Raw genomic sequence first — 16965 nt, 5'->3', positions numbered from 1 at the left:
CACTGTGGCTTTCCAAATAAAGTTCTGTGATACACTCAGACTCTCACTGCTCGCAGTCAGTGCATTACAGAACTTTGTTTTGGAAGTTAAATCTTACGGGGCCGAACAGGAAATAAATTGCATCAAACATCTGGATATTTGCAACACTTTTCTGTTTTTTTTTTTCTTTCTCTTTCCCTCAAATAAAGATAACCCTGCATGTTCAATCTTTTTTTGTCTACTTTGTTCATAGTTTCAACAGGATTGAATTACAATACTGCATTTCAGTACGGTAGATAGTGATCCGTACGTGTTGAATCAACCCTTAAAGCGCTTGAGGTGCCATATGGAAACAGTAGTCAAGTCATGCTGGTCTGGTGACTCAGTGGAGGTGAGGTAGAAATGTCAACAGTTAACTTGTGTTAGTTCAGGTTAATTTGAGGTTTACCCACCACGCCAATAGCGCATCAAACAAGTCAATGAGAGAAATAAGAGTCCACAGTCACTATAAACTTTTGATAGTGTTATTTTTCTGTGCATGGTATTCAGTATTAAAGATTGAGCACTTTGGTTAATGATTTACCAGTTTGTTGTTTTTATGCACATGGAAATCTAATCAAAACAGATGAATGGAGTGAATTTTTCCTATATTCAGCCAAGTCAAATACCGGGATGGAAATGCAATTGCCAACATTTGAAGCTTAGAATTTTAGACAAAATATATTGTTTTATCATCCACAGTTAGCGATTTAAGTGATCGATTTTGAAGCATTACCGAAAACGAGAACCATTTGTCTTTGCTCACGTAGTGCATGAAAAGCGAGTGGACTACACGGCACTCCAATCCTAGTCCTTGCATAGGATTGGCCATATGTTTGTAGCAAAGCATGCTGGGAAACAGAACCTATCGCGGTGGGTTCAAATCCTCGTCCTCTGTGTGGTGAATGTTACGACTGTGCGAAACCACCGGTTTAAAGATCAAGAGAGATGATTCAAATTAAAAAGAGGTCGACGTGGTTTCGAAAGAACCGTGTCATGTACTTTATCATTAACCCTGCACACAGTACAATGTGTACTATTTAAAGGGAAACAATCTTGGATGCATTTTACTCCAAAGGAGCCCGTGTGCTTATATAAAATTAACCAACAACGTTATTGTTTATCAGGGAAAAGCATAGTGTGACGAACAAAACCCGGTTTTTGTTATATGCCCCTGTAGGTTTTCCCAGATCCCCTTGAACGCCACAACACTTTCCCTCAAGTCTCTCTACCAGTTCCGCTCGCTCCCGTCACAAACACGGAAGCAGCATGGCGTCCGACAGCGACAACGGTAGTGGCAGCCGCTCCGATAGCCAGCGCGTCGCTCGGGAGAGGGTGACGATAATTGCAGGGCATTTACGAGCAACGGCGGATAGCGGTTCCGCCATTGTTGCCGCGGAGTGCAAAGCCCAAGGGGCCGAGCCTGATGTCTTCGGGCAGGAGAAGAGGACGATGCCGAGGAGGAGGTACAAGGCTGTGATGGAGCGTGGCTTGAGGAGGGTCCCCGCACCTCCTCTAGCATAAGCTATGCAAGTAGCGCCATAAAAGCCGAAAAGAGTGTTTCGGTGACGTTTTGTGAGATTTATTTACCTTTCAGACGAGCACAAATTCCATAGTGAGACGCGGAAAAAACAGTTTGGAGCATACTGCTTGCTAGCACTGGTTGGATACTGGGTGGGTGCGGCTTAGTGCATAACCGCGATTATCTTTATTTCATTCATCCGGAGAGACAATAAAGTTAGTTTTGTAGTAGTTTCCGGTTTTCTGTGTAACACAACAATAAAGAATTGGCCACGAACAGTGCATGAAGCTTTTTGTGGCGCTTACAGTATCACTTTTTTGGACTGGGGTTTGTATTTGCATATTTTACAACAAAGTTTCCTTCACACAGTACTATATTGAGAGGTTTGTTTCACAACAGAGAGGTGACTCAGTGAAGACTACTTGGGCTTCTTCGGTTGATCTGATTGGCTAGTAGTCATGGTGGTCTGACTTTCAACCTATGGGCCTCTGAGTTGCGTTTAAGGGACCTCGGCCTGGCTGAGGTGTCATCGAATGTCAACTCAAATTCGACAGCTGCCGTTGAGTGTAAAAAAAAAAAAAAAATTGGCTCCTTGTCACCGTTCAATTTTCTGGCCAGCGTAACATCGTGGCAATACTACAAAGCTAATACTAACTTAACCCCCCGCTGTAGGTGTGTCTCTTTTTAATAATATCCCAAACTACAGTATGCAATTTTTAAGTGTTTTTGATAATCTATGATCGTCATCTTATCCTTTTCCACTTTAACAAATTTCCCTCTCCTGATTATGTAGTTATATATACATGTTTGTTTCCTAGTGTGGCTAGTTTGAAAGTGGTGTCAGGGGAAAACAATCTTGACATGCTGGCCGAGCTGTCTTTTTTTTAATGACACACAAGTAAGTGGAAGAAACCTTGCTGAGTTACATATGTAATCAGGTGAAATCCTCCTTTGTTTCCATGTTTTTCTTTGTTTGCAGGTGATATCACATTGTGCAAAGAAAGCTACACGGTATTACATCGCATTACTAGCTTAATTAGTAGTCGTGAGGTCAGTGACCTCAGGTAGTGTTTGAATGAGAAATTCCACTTAGGCTTTGGACTGTTAGCACAGTCATTTAGGGGTAAAACCCCCTCAGTTTGTTTTAAGCGTTGAAGACTCTTTTTTTCTTCCTTTTTTGTGTTTGTTCAAGTTTGGAAAAGTATATTTTTTCTTGGATAATATTTTTTTTTAATCCACTAAATTTGTAAAATTCTGCACTAGATTGTGATCATTTTGTGGTGCTGGTACAGTTTCAATCCAGTCTCTAGTGTTTTACTCATTTTATTAAATCTTCCTGAACTTTGGCATTCAATCTGCAGAAATTTTGGGATGCAGTTTTTTTAAGGCCAACAAAAAATATGAACACCCACTGAATAAACTTTAGCCAGCTTCACTGGTTGCCTGGGTGACAGTGTTTGAATTAGGGATGGACCAGTACCTTTTAACAGTATCGGGCCAATGCCAGCCTTATCTCAGGGCATGAGGTATTTCTGAAGGCTGTTAATTGTAGCCACCAATACTTAAGGCTAGAAAACAGGTATCAAGTAAGTCCTCGTCGTCAGTAGCTGGTGCGAAACTGCAGCAATTTTACACATTGGTGCATCATAATCTGTTTCAGAAAGCAAGGTTTTTGTTCACAATTGTTATTTTTGTAATAGAAATAGTATCCAAATTATTTGTACTCATGACCAATACTTGTATCGGTATCCACCATCTTGAGCTTCAACATATTGCCACTGCTGCTAATTGTTTGTAGAGTTAAAGATATAAGTTCAATTTCCAATTGTACAACGTCAGGTGCTTAAAAATTTAAAGGTTGTAATATATATTTGGAGCATGTCCATGAATGTCTCTAAAGAATATAGTTGGTGTGGCTATCTGCAGCTTCTCTAACTATTAACTTGCACAAGGTTAAAAAGGCCCACCTTGCACAGGATGGAAAGTTTTCAAACGCTAAATAACGTCAGTCTTTTGTGAGAGTGGGTATAAGTTCATTAGCCGTGTTCGACGTTTTATTCCTATAAATGACACTATTTTGGATATTGTAACATTCTGCGATTAACTATTAACCATCAATTGCATCACTGTTTTATTATATTTTCTTCTAGGCAAGAGATTATGAAATGGAACGGTTGGGGCTACAGCGATTCCCGCTTCCTCTTCAATAAGAAAGGCCAAGCAGAATTTACTGGCAAAAGGTAGAGTATCAGTATAGCAGCACACACTGCTTTTGTACCCATTCAACAATGACCCCTGAGGCCAAATAGCACTGTCTCAGTGTGTCACGTGACCATCTTTTGGCAGGATTCTCCTGTTCTCATGTAACTCATCTTGGGGCGTGTTGCGTCAATCATTTCTTCAGCAGCTCCATGCGAAAATACACCCAACCTAGTTACGCCACACTGCTGCCATCTAGTGGCTATTATTTATACGTAATTTTATAGTGAGCATTATGATTTCCAAATCAACAAGTTGCATATTAACAGCAGATTTGCTCAAATTCTTCTGGACACCTAATGCTTATAATGATTGATGTGTCTCGGGATTGTTGTAAAGGCAGTAGGGATCTTCCAGTGTGTGTCCAGAAAGAGACTTTGGCTCAGTTTACACTTCCCTAGAAGAAAGTGTATCAATGTCAAGTACCGCTTCTCGTGCTATGCCATCATCCTCAAAGTGAGGTACACTGATTACGGTACACGAAAGAATTATGGAATTGAATATACAAACTTTGATCATTTTGCAGTATTTTAACTTCTTTACCTCTTTGAAAAACAAGTTCTAGGAGATCAGACTCAGAATCAGCTTTAATGGCCAAGTATGTAACAAAACATAAAGAATTAGTCTCCGGCAGTTGGTGCCGGTGTGACGGGCTTAGCGCTCCCCCGTGCTGAAAAGTCTCATTGTGATGAATGCGCATGCGTTACTAATAGGGGAACTCTGGGTAGATAGCAGACAAAGTTCCCCTTCTTCTACATAGTGACAGGTAACATACGTTATAGCCTAACCCTAACTTAACATTAAAACAAAAGTTGATTTAAAAAAAAAAAAAGATATATACATTCATGTACGTTTGGTGTGTTCATCTTTCCAAGATGTCCATAGCGAACATGAACGCTCGGCGACAAGTTGTTGAATGGCACATGTTGAAGAGTGGGTGGAGACATTTCAGACTGGCCGGAAGTTTACAAAATATACGCGGATGCGCGTCAATCACAAGAAGACTTTTCAGCACCGGGAGCGCTCATACCATCACACCGGGCTGGTACGACATTGATGTTGAGTACTGAGAAGGGGAACCAGCAAAGCAAATCAAATTTATTTGTATAGCGCATTTCATACACGCGGTAACTCAATGTGCTTTACATGACAAAAAAAAAATTGAAAACGGAGAGATAAAACATTTAGAACGGGATAAAAATGACAAGAAAATAAATATATTTAAAAAAAATAATTAAAACTGCATACAGTGCAATTAATATTAAAAAGTGGATGAACTATAAAAAGCATGAGAAAAAAAGAAGGCTTTTCAACCTGGATTTAAAAACATTCACACTTGGGGCTGACCTCACCTCTTTTGGAAACTTATTCCATTTGTGTGGAGCTTAATAGCTAAATGCTGCTTCACCATGTTTGCTTTGGACTCTCCGCTCCACTATTTGACCTGAGTCAGTCAATCTCAGAGTTCCACTGGGTTTGTATTCCGTAAGCATTTCTTTCATGTATTCACGACCTAAAGCATTTAGTGATTTATAGACCAGTAGCAGAACTTAAAAATCTATTCTAAAGCTGACTGGAAGGCAGTGCAAGGATTTTAGGATTGGAGTTACATGGTCTGACCGCTTTGTTTCGATCATAAAGCGAGCTGTGGCATTCTGAATGAGCCACAGCTGTTTAATACTCTTTTTGGGGAGTCCAGTCAGAAGACCGTTACAGTAGTCAAGTCTACTTGAGATAAACAAATTTTAATAAGTATGAAGAACAATAGACATTCAAATTATAGGGAACTATTCAGTTCACTAACGCTTCAGTTGTATTTAGCTTGTAATTACATTTGCACTAGTCATTTAGAACTTTATTTTCCAACATTTTAATTAACTTTTGTGAAATACATTTTAATGAAAAAATTTAATTGTCCTTAACCATACTGTTAATCTGCACACTGTGATTGATAATACAGTGGATTATAATATTACATATACTTTTAAGTAACAAAACAATTGTGTCTTTTAGGCTACAATATTTGAATATTGGTCTTTACTAGAGCACTGGTTTGGTAAACCAGGGTTTGTGGGGTTGCGTCAGGAAGGGCATCCGGTGTAAAAATTGTGCCAAACATATATATGCGTTCATCTGAGATGATACGCTGTGTCGACCCCGAAAGGGACAAGCCGAAAGAAACACACATACTCATTATGATGGGATTTGGAGAAAACATATTTTAAGGTGGTACTTTGCATAAATTGTTTCAGCAACAGTCAACTCGTCGATTAAATCAGGAGGGGGCTTTGTTTTCATCATATGACCAATACACAATAATTCCATTCCAAGTTTTTACCAATGTTTTAGTTTGGCTATTAGACCATTATTAATTGAAGAATGCAGTTGTTTTTTTGCGGTGACATAAAAATTCATTGATTCATTCAGAGAGCTGTTTGTAATATTTCTCTTAGCTCAATTAGTTGAGAGAGCCAAAAATACATGGAACACCTTTTGGTGTGACGTAGTGGACAGCAACCATTGTTTGATTGATACACTGTCAAAACTGAAAATCATTCATGAATTGTTAAACGAACAAACAAAAATCATATATAGGGTGTCCCAAAAGTCATTGAGTTGACAAAACAAAATGTAATGGGCTTTGGACTAATAAGTATAACGTTTCTCCGCAAAATACCAAGAATTTATTCAAACGGATATAGATTTTATAACCTATTTTGGACATAAACTACACATTTACACATCCGTAAAGAAGTGTCTGTTGAGAGCATGAAGAATGTGAATGACATGCATAAGACAATGTACACTTTTTGGGGAATTAATTGAACAAAACCGGATGTTGTTCAACCGACCTTGTGTAAGAGTGAGAAAAAAAATGTTGCTCAAACTGTTTCCTCCTTATCTCCATCCAGATATAGATTAAGTGGTATGATCATCCCTGGTCTGAAAGACTGGTTTGAAAGCACATTTGGAGCCAGTCTACAGCACAAAACTCCAGCAACAGTGAGTGCTCTTCATTCATTGTTGTTCTGTCCACAGTAACTGCAGCCAAATAATTGACAATGTTTTCTTCTGTCTCAGCCCCTCCTGAACAGCAACGCCATCCAAGCTCCCACTCTTAACAAGCCCTTTATGGATGATTTGAAATCCTCCGGTATTCCCTTCTCTCACGATGCTGAGGACCGTGTATTTCGCAGCCATGGTAACATTCACACTAGGAGATGGCTCATTTTCCTTTGCAATGTGTGTCTCATGTTTTGTACGCATTCTGTTGTTGCTCACTCCTCCAATGGTCTTTACAGGGCATTGCTTGCATGAGATCTTTGCCATGCGAGAAGGGAGATTCGGTCGCCTTCCAGATGTGGTGGTGTGGCCCAGTGAGTTTCTAACATGTGTTATGTCATTTACAACATTGCCATATTCATTATTTCATATTGTCTTTTTTGAGGCAGGGGTATTTATTAATATGTAGGGACCAAACTGAGGAACCCCTGTACATTGTGTCAAAGTGGAAATCGTGCTATTTTGTAAATGCAGTCCAGGCATCCATTTTCTACACCGCATATCCCCATTAGGGTAACAGCTGTGCTGAACCCTTACCCAGGTGGAGGGAGGTGGGTTGCACCCACCCTAGACTGGTCGCCATCCAATTGCAGAACAAACAGACAATCAACCTCTCACATTCACACCTGAGGACAATTGATTGTCTTCAATTAACCCAGTGGTCCCCAAACAATATTTGTCATGACCCCCTTTTTTTTTTGGAGATGAAATTTTCAGGGGGGGGGGGGGGTGGGACTGAACACCCCCACCCCCGCTTGCAAACTGTATTCCTTTGGAATCAACAAAAAGGTGAACAATAACAGCTGGGTGTAACTTATCAATCAAAAGTTATCATAATAGTTGATGGGTGACCCGGACCCCCGCCGTTTGAAAACCACAGAATTCACCTAATATGCATGTTTTTGGAATGTGAGATGACACCAGAGTACTCGGAGACAACCCACGGTAGCACAGGGAGAATTTTGTAAATGCAGTAGTATAGTTAACCCTAACCCTCATATTCATGAAACCCAAGTCTAACTGGAGGCTTTCATTTAGTCAAAGTAGCTGTCTAAAAGACTGGAGACCCCTGCTGTACTTTTTAGCAAACCTATTTAGGGGAATGCAAAATGTATCGAGTAGAGTTGTTTTAGTTTATTTTGATTTTAATAATAGCTTCATTCAGTAGTTTTGTTAGTGTATTTGTTGAAGACTTTTTAAAAAAATTAATACAAATTTTAAAATTGTGCCAGTCATTGACAAAAAAGTTAGTTACCATGTCTCTGTAAAATATTAATTAATGTAATCTAGTCCTGTAAGGATATTTAACAGCAATTTAAATTTGCCCTGAAAAATATTGTTAAACATGTTCAATATTTTCCTGTGTCACACAAACATCAACAAAACTGTTAGGAGTTTGATTTGCTTGTGCAGGAACCCATTACGTTTCATTGCCTTGCTTCCAGAATAAACTTTGTATCTTGCAAATAAATCTTCTGATTTATACAGTAATATGCACTTCATTAATAGTTACTATGCTAGATGATAGCACTCATTGATTCCAGAAGTTATTTCATTATTAGGAACAAATATTCAAGACAAGACTTTGCGTACATCATATGGTGTGCCTCCAAGCCAAGCTGTTTATTTTGAGTTAGGTTAATTTAGTTAAAATGTTAATTTTATAAGCAGCTGTGTCTCATGACTGTCAGCCAGCAGGCCGTAGCATGATTCAGGCATTCTTCGCTGCTGCCAAAAACACTTAACTTTGTTTAAGTGCGTCCCCCCCCCACACACACGCACTAACAGTGACCTGATGTGGGCTCTGTTATTGGCTGCAACACATTTGTATTGATTCGGTTCATCTCACCAAAAAGAGCACCACTTCATGCAGTCACACTCCACCTGAGAAAAGCCTCTGGCAAATGAATACACACCCTGTTCTTCTGTTCTTTCCTTCTCTAATGGCCCTGCCAATATAAAAAACACAATTTATCACCTCTATCATATTTCATTTGTTTTAGAATGTCCTTTGAGACTTAATTTATATTTGAAATCGAGGAGGTTAAATTGGTAATATGTATCTATCATGATGACCTCAATTTTGAAGATGAAGTCTTGTGTCTTTGCAGACTGCCACAGTGATGTAGTGAAACTTGTGGAACTGGCATGCAAACACAATGTTTGTTTAATACCGTACGGAGGTGAGTTTTCAACGGACCAGTCAACCTGTTGAGCAGATAGAAATGAAATACATTATAACACATATGTACTTTAATTTTAAAGTAATTGTACAGGGTTTTTTTTAAACTTTCCGCTCCTACCACTTAAAAAATCATTAATTTAGGAAGCTTTCATTTAAATGTTTTTTTTAACATTTGAGTGTTTCAGTCAACTAGCTTTTTTTCTTTTTTTGTCTATCTCAAAAAGGAGGCACAAGCGTTTCCAGTGCTCTCGAGTGTCCTACAGATGAAATGCGGAGTATTGTCTCTCTGGACACCTCTCAGATGGTATGTTCTGTACAGTAAGTGGCTAAATACCTGCATTACAATAACAAAGTCCTTCAAAATGTCTTGACATACATACAAGTATGCATACTGTAATTATGAGCCCTTATACTTTTAACACATTATTTTATACTTTTAACACATTATTTTTGGTGTGTTTTCGACATTGCCATCTTTCATGAAATATTTTTGTACAGTTTATCCAAAGGCAGAATTTACTTTGCAACCGTTATTATAGTGTTTAAGATGTTTTCTTTTCGCTCATTAAAAAAACAAATCAAAACTGATGCTTGAATTATGAATCCCCTGTTTACTGTTTTCCAAAGATGCTGTTGGAATTAAATGAACACTTCTATTAGTATTATTTAAAAAATAACTAATTCAAAGCCATTCCCATGTTTTCCTTTAAGCAACAGAACACAATATTAAACTTAATGGCAAAACAACTCTGTTCAATAAATCCAATAACATACCAGTAGCATAACACAAATATTCATTAATGTTAATGTAAATAGAGCTCTCTCACATAAACACAATAATATTTCCTTTTTACCACCAAATATAAAACAGTAAATCTGCAGTACAGTGTTGTCCTTTGAACTGTGTGAAAATGATAAATACGCTGCTGTCCCAGCAGCGGTTTGTTGCTGAGGTCAGAGGTTGGAGGTGAGGTGGCTCGGGTGTGTGTGAACCAGGAACATAAACTTTATTACCACTGCAGTGTAATTGATGGCACCTGGGGGGGCGCAGTGACCCCATGCAGGCTGCCTAGAGCCCAGTGCTCAGTGGTCTAAATAAGAGACGCATATTTTAAATTAGATATTAAATTGAGTTTAACCTTGGGAAATTGAGTGTTTTGGCCTTGCTGTGTATGTTTATCTCACACACAAGGGCATGGCGGCGCTAAGCCTGTACTATTATTAACGGCTTTACAGTTAAAAATTCCCGTTTATTTTATTTTTTTTTTCAAATTCAGAACCGAATTCTGTGGATTGATGAGAAAAATTTAACTGCCCACTTGGAAGCTGGCATCATTGGTCAGGATTTGGAGAGGCAGGTGAGTGCAGTCATGTTTAGATTGCTTAAAAACAAGAGAAAAAGTTACTTGATGCGTCACATTGCATGAGTTTGATCTATTGCAGGCACTATGCCTACAGTCTGGCCCACTTTGATGCAGTACTTTACAAACTTGTAATTATCCAATTTTCGAAAAAAAAAAAAAGCCATGATATATTTTGTTTTGAGGCCCTCTTGTGGACGTTGTAGGGCATTTACTAATGTTCCTCATCCCACACAGCAGTGACACGTAAGCGCTTGTTGTGACTCGGCAAGGAACCACATTTGGTTATTTAAACCGTACACAAAATGGATACCACATGGCACGCTGGATTGCAGTAGAATGGTGTAATTTGTCCTGAAACATCAATGACTGATGATAATGAAGGCACTAACTTCTACTGCACTGTACATGTCCATAATTTTCAGAGAATTAAAAATGATTTCAGTGTTTGAAATGTTATGTAAGTAAGAGGTTACATGAAAATCAATAAAAATTTGAAATTCAATCAGTATTCATTATTCATACATTAAATTTCACATTGTCTTCTTTAAGAGTTTTTAAATGACAGAACTAAGTTTTTTAAATTTACTGCTATTTTATATTAGAACTTGTAAAAAAAATTGTCTAGTTTTGCTTTCAATATTTGAATTAAATTAATTTAGTATAATACTGTATAAAGTTGCAGCATATTTTTCAAATATATGACAGCAACCTGAATCTAAGCCATCGGCAATAACAATAATAGTAAAGGTTTTGTATTTAAATATACTTTAACATCCAAACAAACGTGATTGTACTTTTAGCAGCTTCCTTTTGTGATTTTCAGCTTAATGAGAGCGGCTACTGCACCGGCCACGAGCCGGACTCCATGGAGTTCAGCTCCGTAGGGGGGTGGGTGGCAACCAGGGCCTCAGGCATGAAGAAGAACATCTATGGCAACATCGAGGACCTGGTATGTGCTCGTCTCTTCACAGAACTGAAACAATTTACGAAACATTTTCACTCACTTTCCCGAAAATACAGACAACACAACATCGCGTGGAGTTATGGTTGTAATTTGCAAAACCAAAAAGGGGAAAACATATTTCCATCTAACCACAACATGTTCTTCTTTTTGCTTCCCCTGATGGGAATAGGTTGTCCACGTTAAGATGGTGACTCCACGTGGGGTAATTGAAAAGAGCTGTCAGGGCCCCCGTATGTCTACAGGGCCAGACGTTCACCACTTCATCATGGGATCTGAAGGTCTGCTCATGTTTTTATTTCATTGTGCTGTAAGGCCATTTGGGCACATTTGCAGCTGTGTCTAGTCATGTCTGTAAGATAAAGTGGCAACATGAGGGTTATTCTGATGCTTACCCACACGTCTCCAGTGCCCCGTCCTTGACCCGACTGTCCCTGACTGAGCTGCTTCATTGCAGTACAACTATCGACAATATCCTCGTGGCACATATCATCAAAACTAACATTGATGTCGTTGCCTTGCACAAAAACCTTCAACTCTACTCTGCTAATTAAGTCCAATTAAAATTCACTTTCCCTCAACCTTTAACCGCATTAATATACTTTCATATATTTCTTTTTTTTTAATTGACTTTAACAGTACACTGAACCAGGTTACCTTTAGCCCTGCTGTGAATTGCAAAAATCTTACAGTAATTGATCACTCTCCTAAAAAGTTTATATTTTTTTCTATATTTGCCACAAAATAGCGGCAAAGCACTGCTTTTGTCTAAACAAAGTTCCTCAACTCCCTTCAACATAGTTGCTAGGCATCAAAATGTCATTCAACACCCTTTAACAGCAAGATGCCAGAGGATGGCGGAAAAATACTGCGTTAGTCTAGTTAGTAAGCCCCTCAGGTCGCTTCAATATAGTTCCTTGACACCAAAATGCAAGATGATGGGTACAAAGCAAGACTTTGCTGATGTGAACTGAGCACAAAAACAAATGAGTTTTTCAATGAGTAGCTCAGAATAGGTTCCAAAAATTCTCAGTGACTGTCTGAATTTCAAAATGCCAAACCACAAATATGCAGGATTCCCTATACTATAATGCCTTTGTATGTGGGGCAGAAGAGTAGTTAGTTGCCTTTGCACTTTTCAGCCATATATTGAACTCCGGGAGAACAGTACAACCCTTGTAAGAAGGTGACTAAGCATGCAGCTTTTCGACAACAGCACCACCACCCCTTGGCCCCGCCTCTTAAAGGCAAAGGCATGTACACAGACATTACAATGCATAGAGCATGCTTGACAGTTTATGATTGCAGTTTGTCTTTTTGTGTTGAAATAGATTTTAGTCTCTAAAAAGCTCAAGTTTTAATTTGTTTCAATCATGTGGAGGGGTAAAGCTACATAAAAGAAAATGATTCTCACTTCTTGTGGGTAGCTCAAGAACATATGACCTGCGAAAAATGGAGGTTCTCTGCTATGTGTAATTAATTACAGTACTATGGAACAGATTATTTATATCCCGGTTGCCTCTCAAGGGACATTGTTGTAAACAACACATCATTTTGGATTTTTTCTGACAGTAATTGTGCTAATCATCAGTAAAAATGATTTGATCTGCACACGAGCACCTCGTCTCTCCCTCTCTCCTCCCTCCCTAATGAAAGCCATATAGGGAGGAGGATGGGGGTCTTGAGTAAATTGGCTGCATGCTTAGCATTGAGCCACTGGGGAGCAGCCTGTGTCTGGTATTGTCACATTTGAGACTTCATTAAAGGCCTTAATAGGCTGAGGAAGCTCATCTAACAGGAGTGTGTGTTAGTCAAGAAGCTGCCTGTAGCAATGCACAGCATTTTATTAACTGCTGAACTCCTTACATGTGATCAGAGAGTCATCTTGACTTTTACACATGATTATTGTAAAGAGAGTAGCAATTATATTCAGAGTCCAAAATTCACCAGTATAAAATTAAGAAGAACCCCTGAGATATAACAAAGAAACTTGTCATTTAATACTGACAGACTGCTGTGATCTTTTTTTTTTTTATTTGTCTGAGGACAGTACACTTCTTTATCTGCAATTGAACTATGCCTGCAACAGTTGCTACTAGCAACGGAACATTTGTCCAAAATAACTGCTTGTGGTACATAATGAGAGATTTCAGCTTGAGTTTATTAGGAAATTTTCATTTGCAATGCTAGTGTTTTTTTTTTTTTACCATCGTAGGAATACGTTGAATGTAAATGTTTTCTCATTTCTGAAAACAGCCTTCAGCAAAGAATTTACCTTTTTTTAGTGTTGCTGCATCTTTCATAACAGCTCTAATCATTTTTAGCCTGAAAAAAGAAAGTGATCATTAGGTTCCAGGCTTGCTTTAAGATAATCAGAAGATGGCAGTGTGACAAATCACGAACACAATCTTATTTGTCACATTTGGTATTTCAAATCCATCCAAAAATGAGTATTGTTCACACTCCTCCACTTGTGCAGCTACGCCCTTGTATTGTGTCCACAATGTCACACACTACCTCAGAAGTGTGGTTGCTTTTGCTACGGGACTAAGAGAGCCAATGTGGAATGAGCATGACTAAACTTGCTGTATTCTGGCAACAACAGTTCTTCCAACAAATACTGAGCCCAAAATGTTGATTCGTCCAACATTTTGCATACCTGATTCTCTGTGTGCTTCTTGAAAGTATTATTGCCGCAATAGTTCATACACTCGCGTTATCAAGCGTGCACAGTGGCTTCTTTTCTTGTGGAACAAGTAATGAAAAGTTTTTGGGCTCATAAGGTGGGTCAAAGGTTTAGTTGTATCTGTATATGTGCTGCTGCTCTGGGCTTCCCTCCCTTTGAGAGAGCCGTGCTTTATTTCCTCACGCTCCTCACTGATAAATCTTTGTTGCCCCCCCCCCCCCCTTCCTCACCATTGGTGAAATGTGAGACAAAGGTCACCACAGGGACCCTCAGGACATTTACCAGATCCCTGTTAAAAAACAAACAAAAAAAGCTTTAAAGAGCACAACGTTCATATAAATAACTCTGTTGTCCTTTCATTCTCTCTGTGACTTTCTTTTGTACAGGAACCCTGGGTGTGGTCACTGAGGTGACAATGAAGATTCGGCCCATGCCAGAGTATCAGAAATACGGCTCGGTGGTGTTCCCCAATTTTGAGAAGGGTGTCGCTTGTCTTCGAGAAGTTGCCAAACAGGTCACTTTACACTAGTGAACTAAACAACAACTACTACTACTACTACTAAATGTTTGTCTTCCCACTTAAATTCATCACATTTTCAGTGGATTTACACACATTTAAATATCACTTTTATTTGTAATTTCTACTCTGACCATGTAAAACCTACTTTGAAAGAAAAATATAAATTCATAAAATTGCAATTTTACAAACACAAATGTATACCCAAGTTTATACCCAATGAGTTTACACAATATTTGAATCAGAACTCAACTAATCATGGATTTTTAAGGTTGTTTTTGTCATATTTTGTTTATTTAGCATTTTTTAATTACATGCTGGCTGAGATTTTATCAATCAATTAAAATCTTACAAATAAATTACAGTAGATTTATCCAGACTATCAAACAAAAAAGTATATGTCTGACTGTTGCAAGATCTTTTTTGTTTCATGATTTTATTTTTTTTTTTAATGTGAAATGATATTGATTTTCAATTCCTTTATCATTCCTTTTGTCTGTTGTTATTTTAGAGATGTGCTCCTGCATCTATTCGACTTATGGATAATGAACAGTTTAAATTTGGTAAGTTCTGTTGGACCCTTTTAAGGGAGGGTGTGCAAATAACCTTAACTCCTGTTTTTAATATTTTAAAAAAATCCAATCTGTGATTGAAACCGGCAACATAATCTTTTTATTATATTCAATCAATGAATGGCATCGGCTGTATTTTTATTTCACCTGTAGATAAGCGGCAATGAGATTTATAAAAAAAAAAAAAAAAAATGGCACTCTGACCAAGTGAAGTAGTTGTTCCATTGAAGTTTTATGATGCTGTTCCTTAAGGTCTGGCCACTGCATCTGGCATCACCAGAGATCTTAGTAAAACTCCCCCAGCCTCTAGGGATCTCATTATTTTGCCTAGATTTTCGCTTTTCACCAAGTAGGCACCTCTGAGCATTAAGCAAGCTAGATGAAGCTTCCAGGTTTCCCACTAATAACTAAAACTCATGGCTCCTTGAGACATTCACCGGCTTATTAGTGACTTCTTTCACACTTTTATTCATGTTGAGTACGACCAATTGATACGTTCACAAATCCTCCGATTGGGAGCACACAAGTAATTTAGTCCTGCCTGTCTACGCATTCAAGATGAAAAATGAGACTGTTGTCACAATCACTGAGCTTTTATTTGCGGAAGTGTGGAGCTCAGAACAAAGGATGGAGGGAATTAAGAGCAAAATCATCCACAGGCTGGGTGTGATGTCTCATTGAATGTTGTGTTATTAATTAAAGAGTGCGAAGTTCCTGACAGAAGTTAAGACCCTGAAGTGGACAAAATTAGACCGCTAAGTGATGAAGAGAGTGCAGCATGGACGGGGAGAAATAAATGAACTGTAAAGTCTCCGCGACATCACACGTGACTTAATTGATAGCCGTACCGTCAGCCCCAGGCCTTCATTTTGCTTGTCCACAGGCACTTTTTGTGTGTTCTATCAGGAATTTAAAAAAAAAGTGTATGAAGAAGACTGATATTGCTGCGTCAACTCCGCTTCCCTTCAGAAAACTTTGATTTATAGTCCCTGTCACCAGCAACCACCGGCCCGTTGTCAAGTTATGCAAATGTTGCAGTATATTTTTCCTCATTTTTTGTTTTGAGAGTCCAAATATATCTTGACTGGTAGCTCTCGGTGATTCCTGGAAGGTGCACGCATCGGACTATGACTAATGTTTGAAACTAAATCCTCCTTGCTGTCTACATCTTTATGGCTAACCTTTTACTGGTGTCTACAGGTCACGCCCTCAAGCCTCAAGTGTCGTCACTTTTCACCTCATTTCTGGACGGTCTAAAGAAACTGTACATCACCAAGGTAAAACACAAGCACAAGCGCTCAGTTTCTGAGGCACTCTACAAATGTTTCCAATGAAAAATGAACCTCGGCCTCTTAAATCCTCAGTTCAAAGGCTTCGACCAGAACCGCTTGTGCGTGGCTACCCTGCTGTTCGAGGGAGATCGAGAGAAAGTCCTGCAGCACGAGAAGCAAGTTTATGACATTGCCGCAATGTTTGGGTCAGTACTTTCCTCCTTTTCTCTATTCCACTGCAAAGGAAGGAGCTACCCTGTTCATTGCAGGGATACATTTTAGACCTACACTCCAATGTAGAGAGATAGAGGGTCATTTAAAAAAACACATTTTTGTGCTTTAAATGCAACAATTTCTCACCACCTGTTCTCTCTCTCTCTCTTACACACTGTTCTCCAAATAAGAGTTTAATTGTGCTCTCTTCAAGCTCTTTTAACATTCAGTTGAAGTGAACCATAAAACAAAATAAAAATATTTTGGATTTAAACACCAAAATGATTAACCAAACCATGTAAGTGCGGATCATGAAAGCCTCCATTCTTGATAA

The 16965-nt window shown here is 38.7% G+C and overlaps 1 protein-coding gene across 1 annotated transcript in view; it reads left to right on the top strand.

Moving 5' to 3' along the window:
- The first annotated feature begins 1200 nt into the window (after window positions 1-1200).
- Window positions 1201-16965, top strand: part of agps (alkylglycerone phosphate synthase) — a 30074-nt gene continuing 14309 nt past the window's right edge. The window contains exons 1-14 of the mRNA XM_061842201.1: window positions 1201-1484; window positions 3691-3780; window positions 6712-6802; window positions 6881-7001; window positions 7102-7176; window positions 8974-9045; window positions 9272-9351; window positions 10325-10405; window positions 11235-11360; window positions 11545-11653; window positions 14445-14572; window positions 15087-15138; window positions 16348-16424; window positions 16512-16624. Coding sequence (XP_061698185.1) covers window positions 1288-1484; window positions 3691-3780; window positions 6712-6802; window positions 6881-7001; window positions 7102-7176; window positions 8974-9045; window positions 9272-9351; window positions 10325-10405; window positions 11235-11360; window positions 11545-11653; window positions 14445-14572; window positions 15087-15138; window positions 16348-16424; window positions 16512-16624 — 1412 coding nt within the window. The 5' untranslated portion in view covers window positions 1201-1287. The remainder of the gene's footprint in view (window positions 1485-3690; window positions 3781-6711; window positions 6803-6880; window positions 7002-7101; window positions 7177-8973; window positions 9046-9271; window positions 9352-10324; window positions 10406-11234; window positions 11361-11544; window positions 11654-14444; window positions 14573-15086; window positions 15139-16347; window positions 16425-16511; window positions 16625-16965) is intronic.

Source organism: Syngnathoides biaculeatus, chromosome 14 (assembly GCF_019802595.1).
Source record: "Syngnathoides biaculeatus isolate LvHL_M chromosome 14, ASM1980259v1, whole genome shotgun sequence".
Taxonomy (NCBI): Eukaryota; Metazoa; Chordata; class Actinopteri; order Syngnathiformes; family Syngnathidae; genus Syngnathoides; species Syngnathoides biaculeatus.
This window is presented reverse-complemented; position numbering and strand designations above follow the sequence as displayed.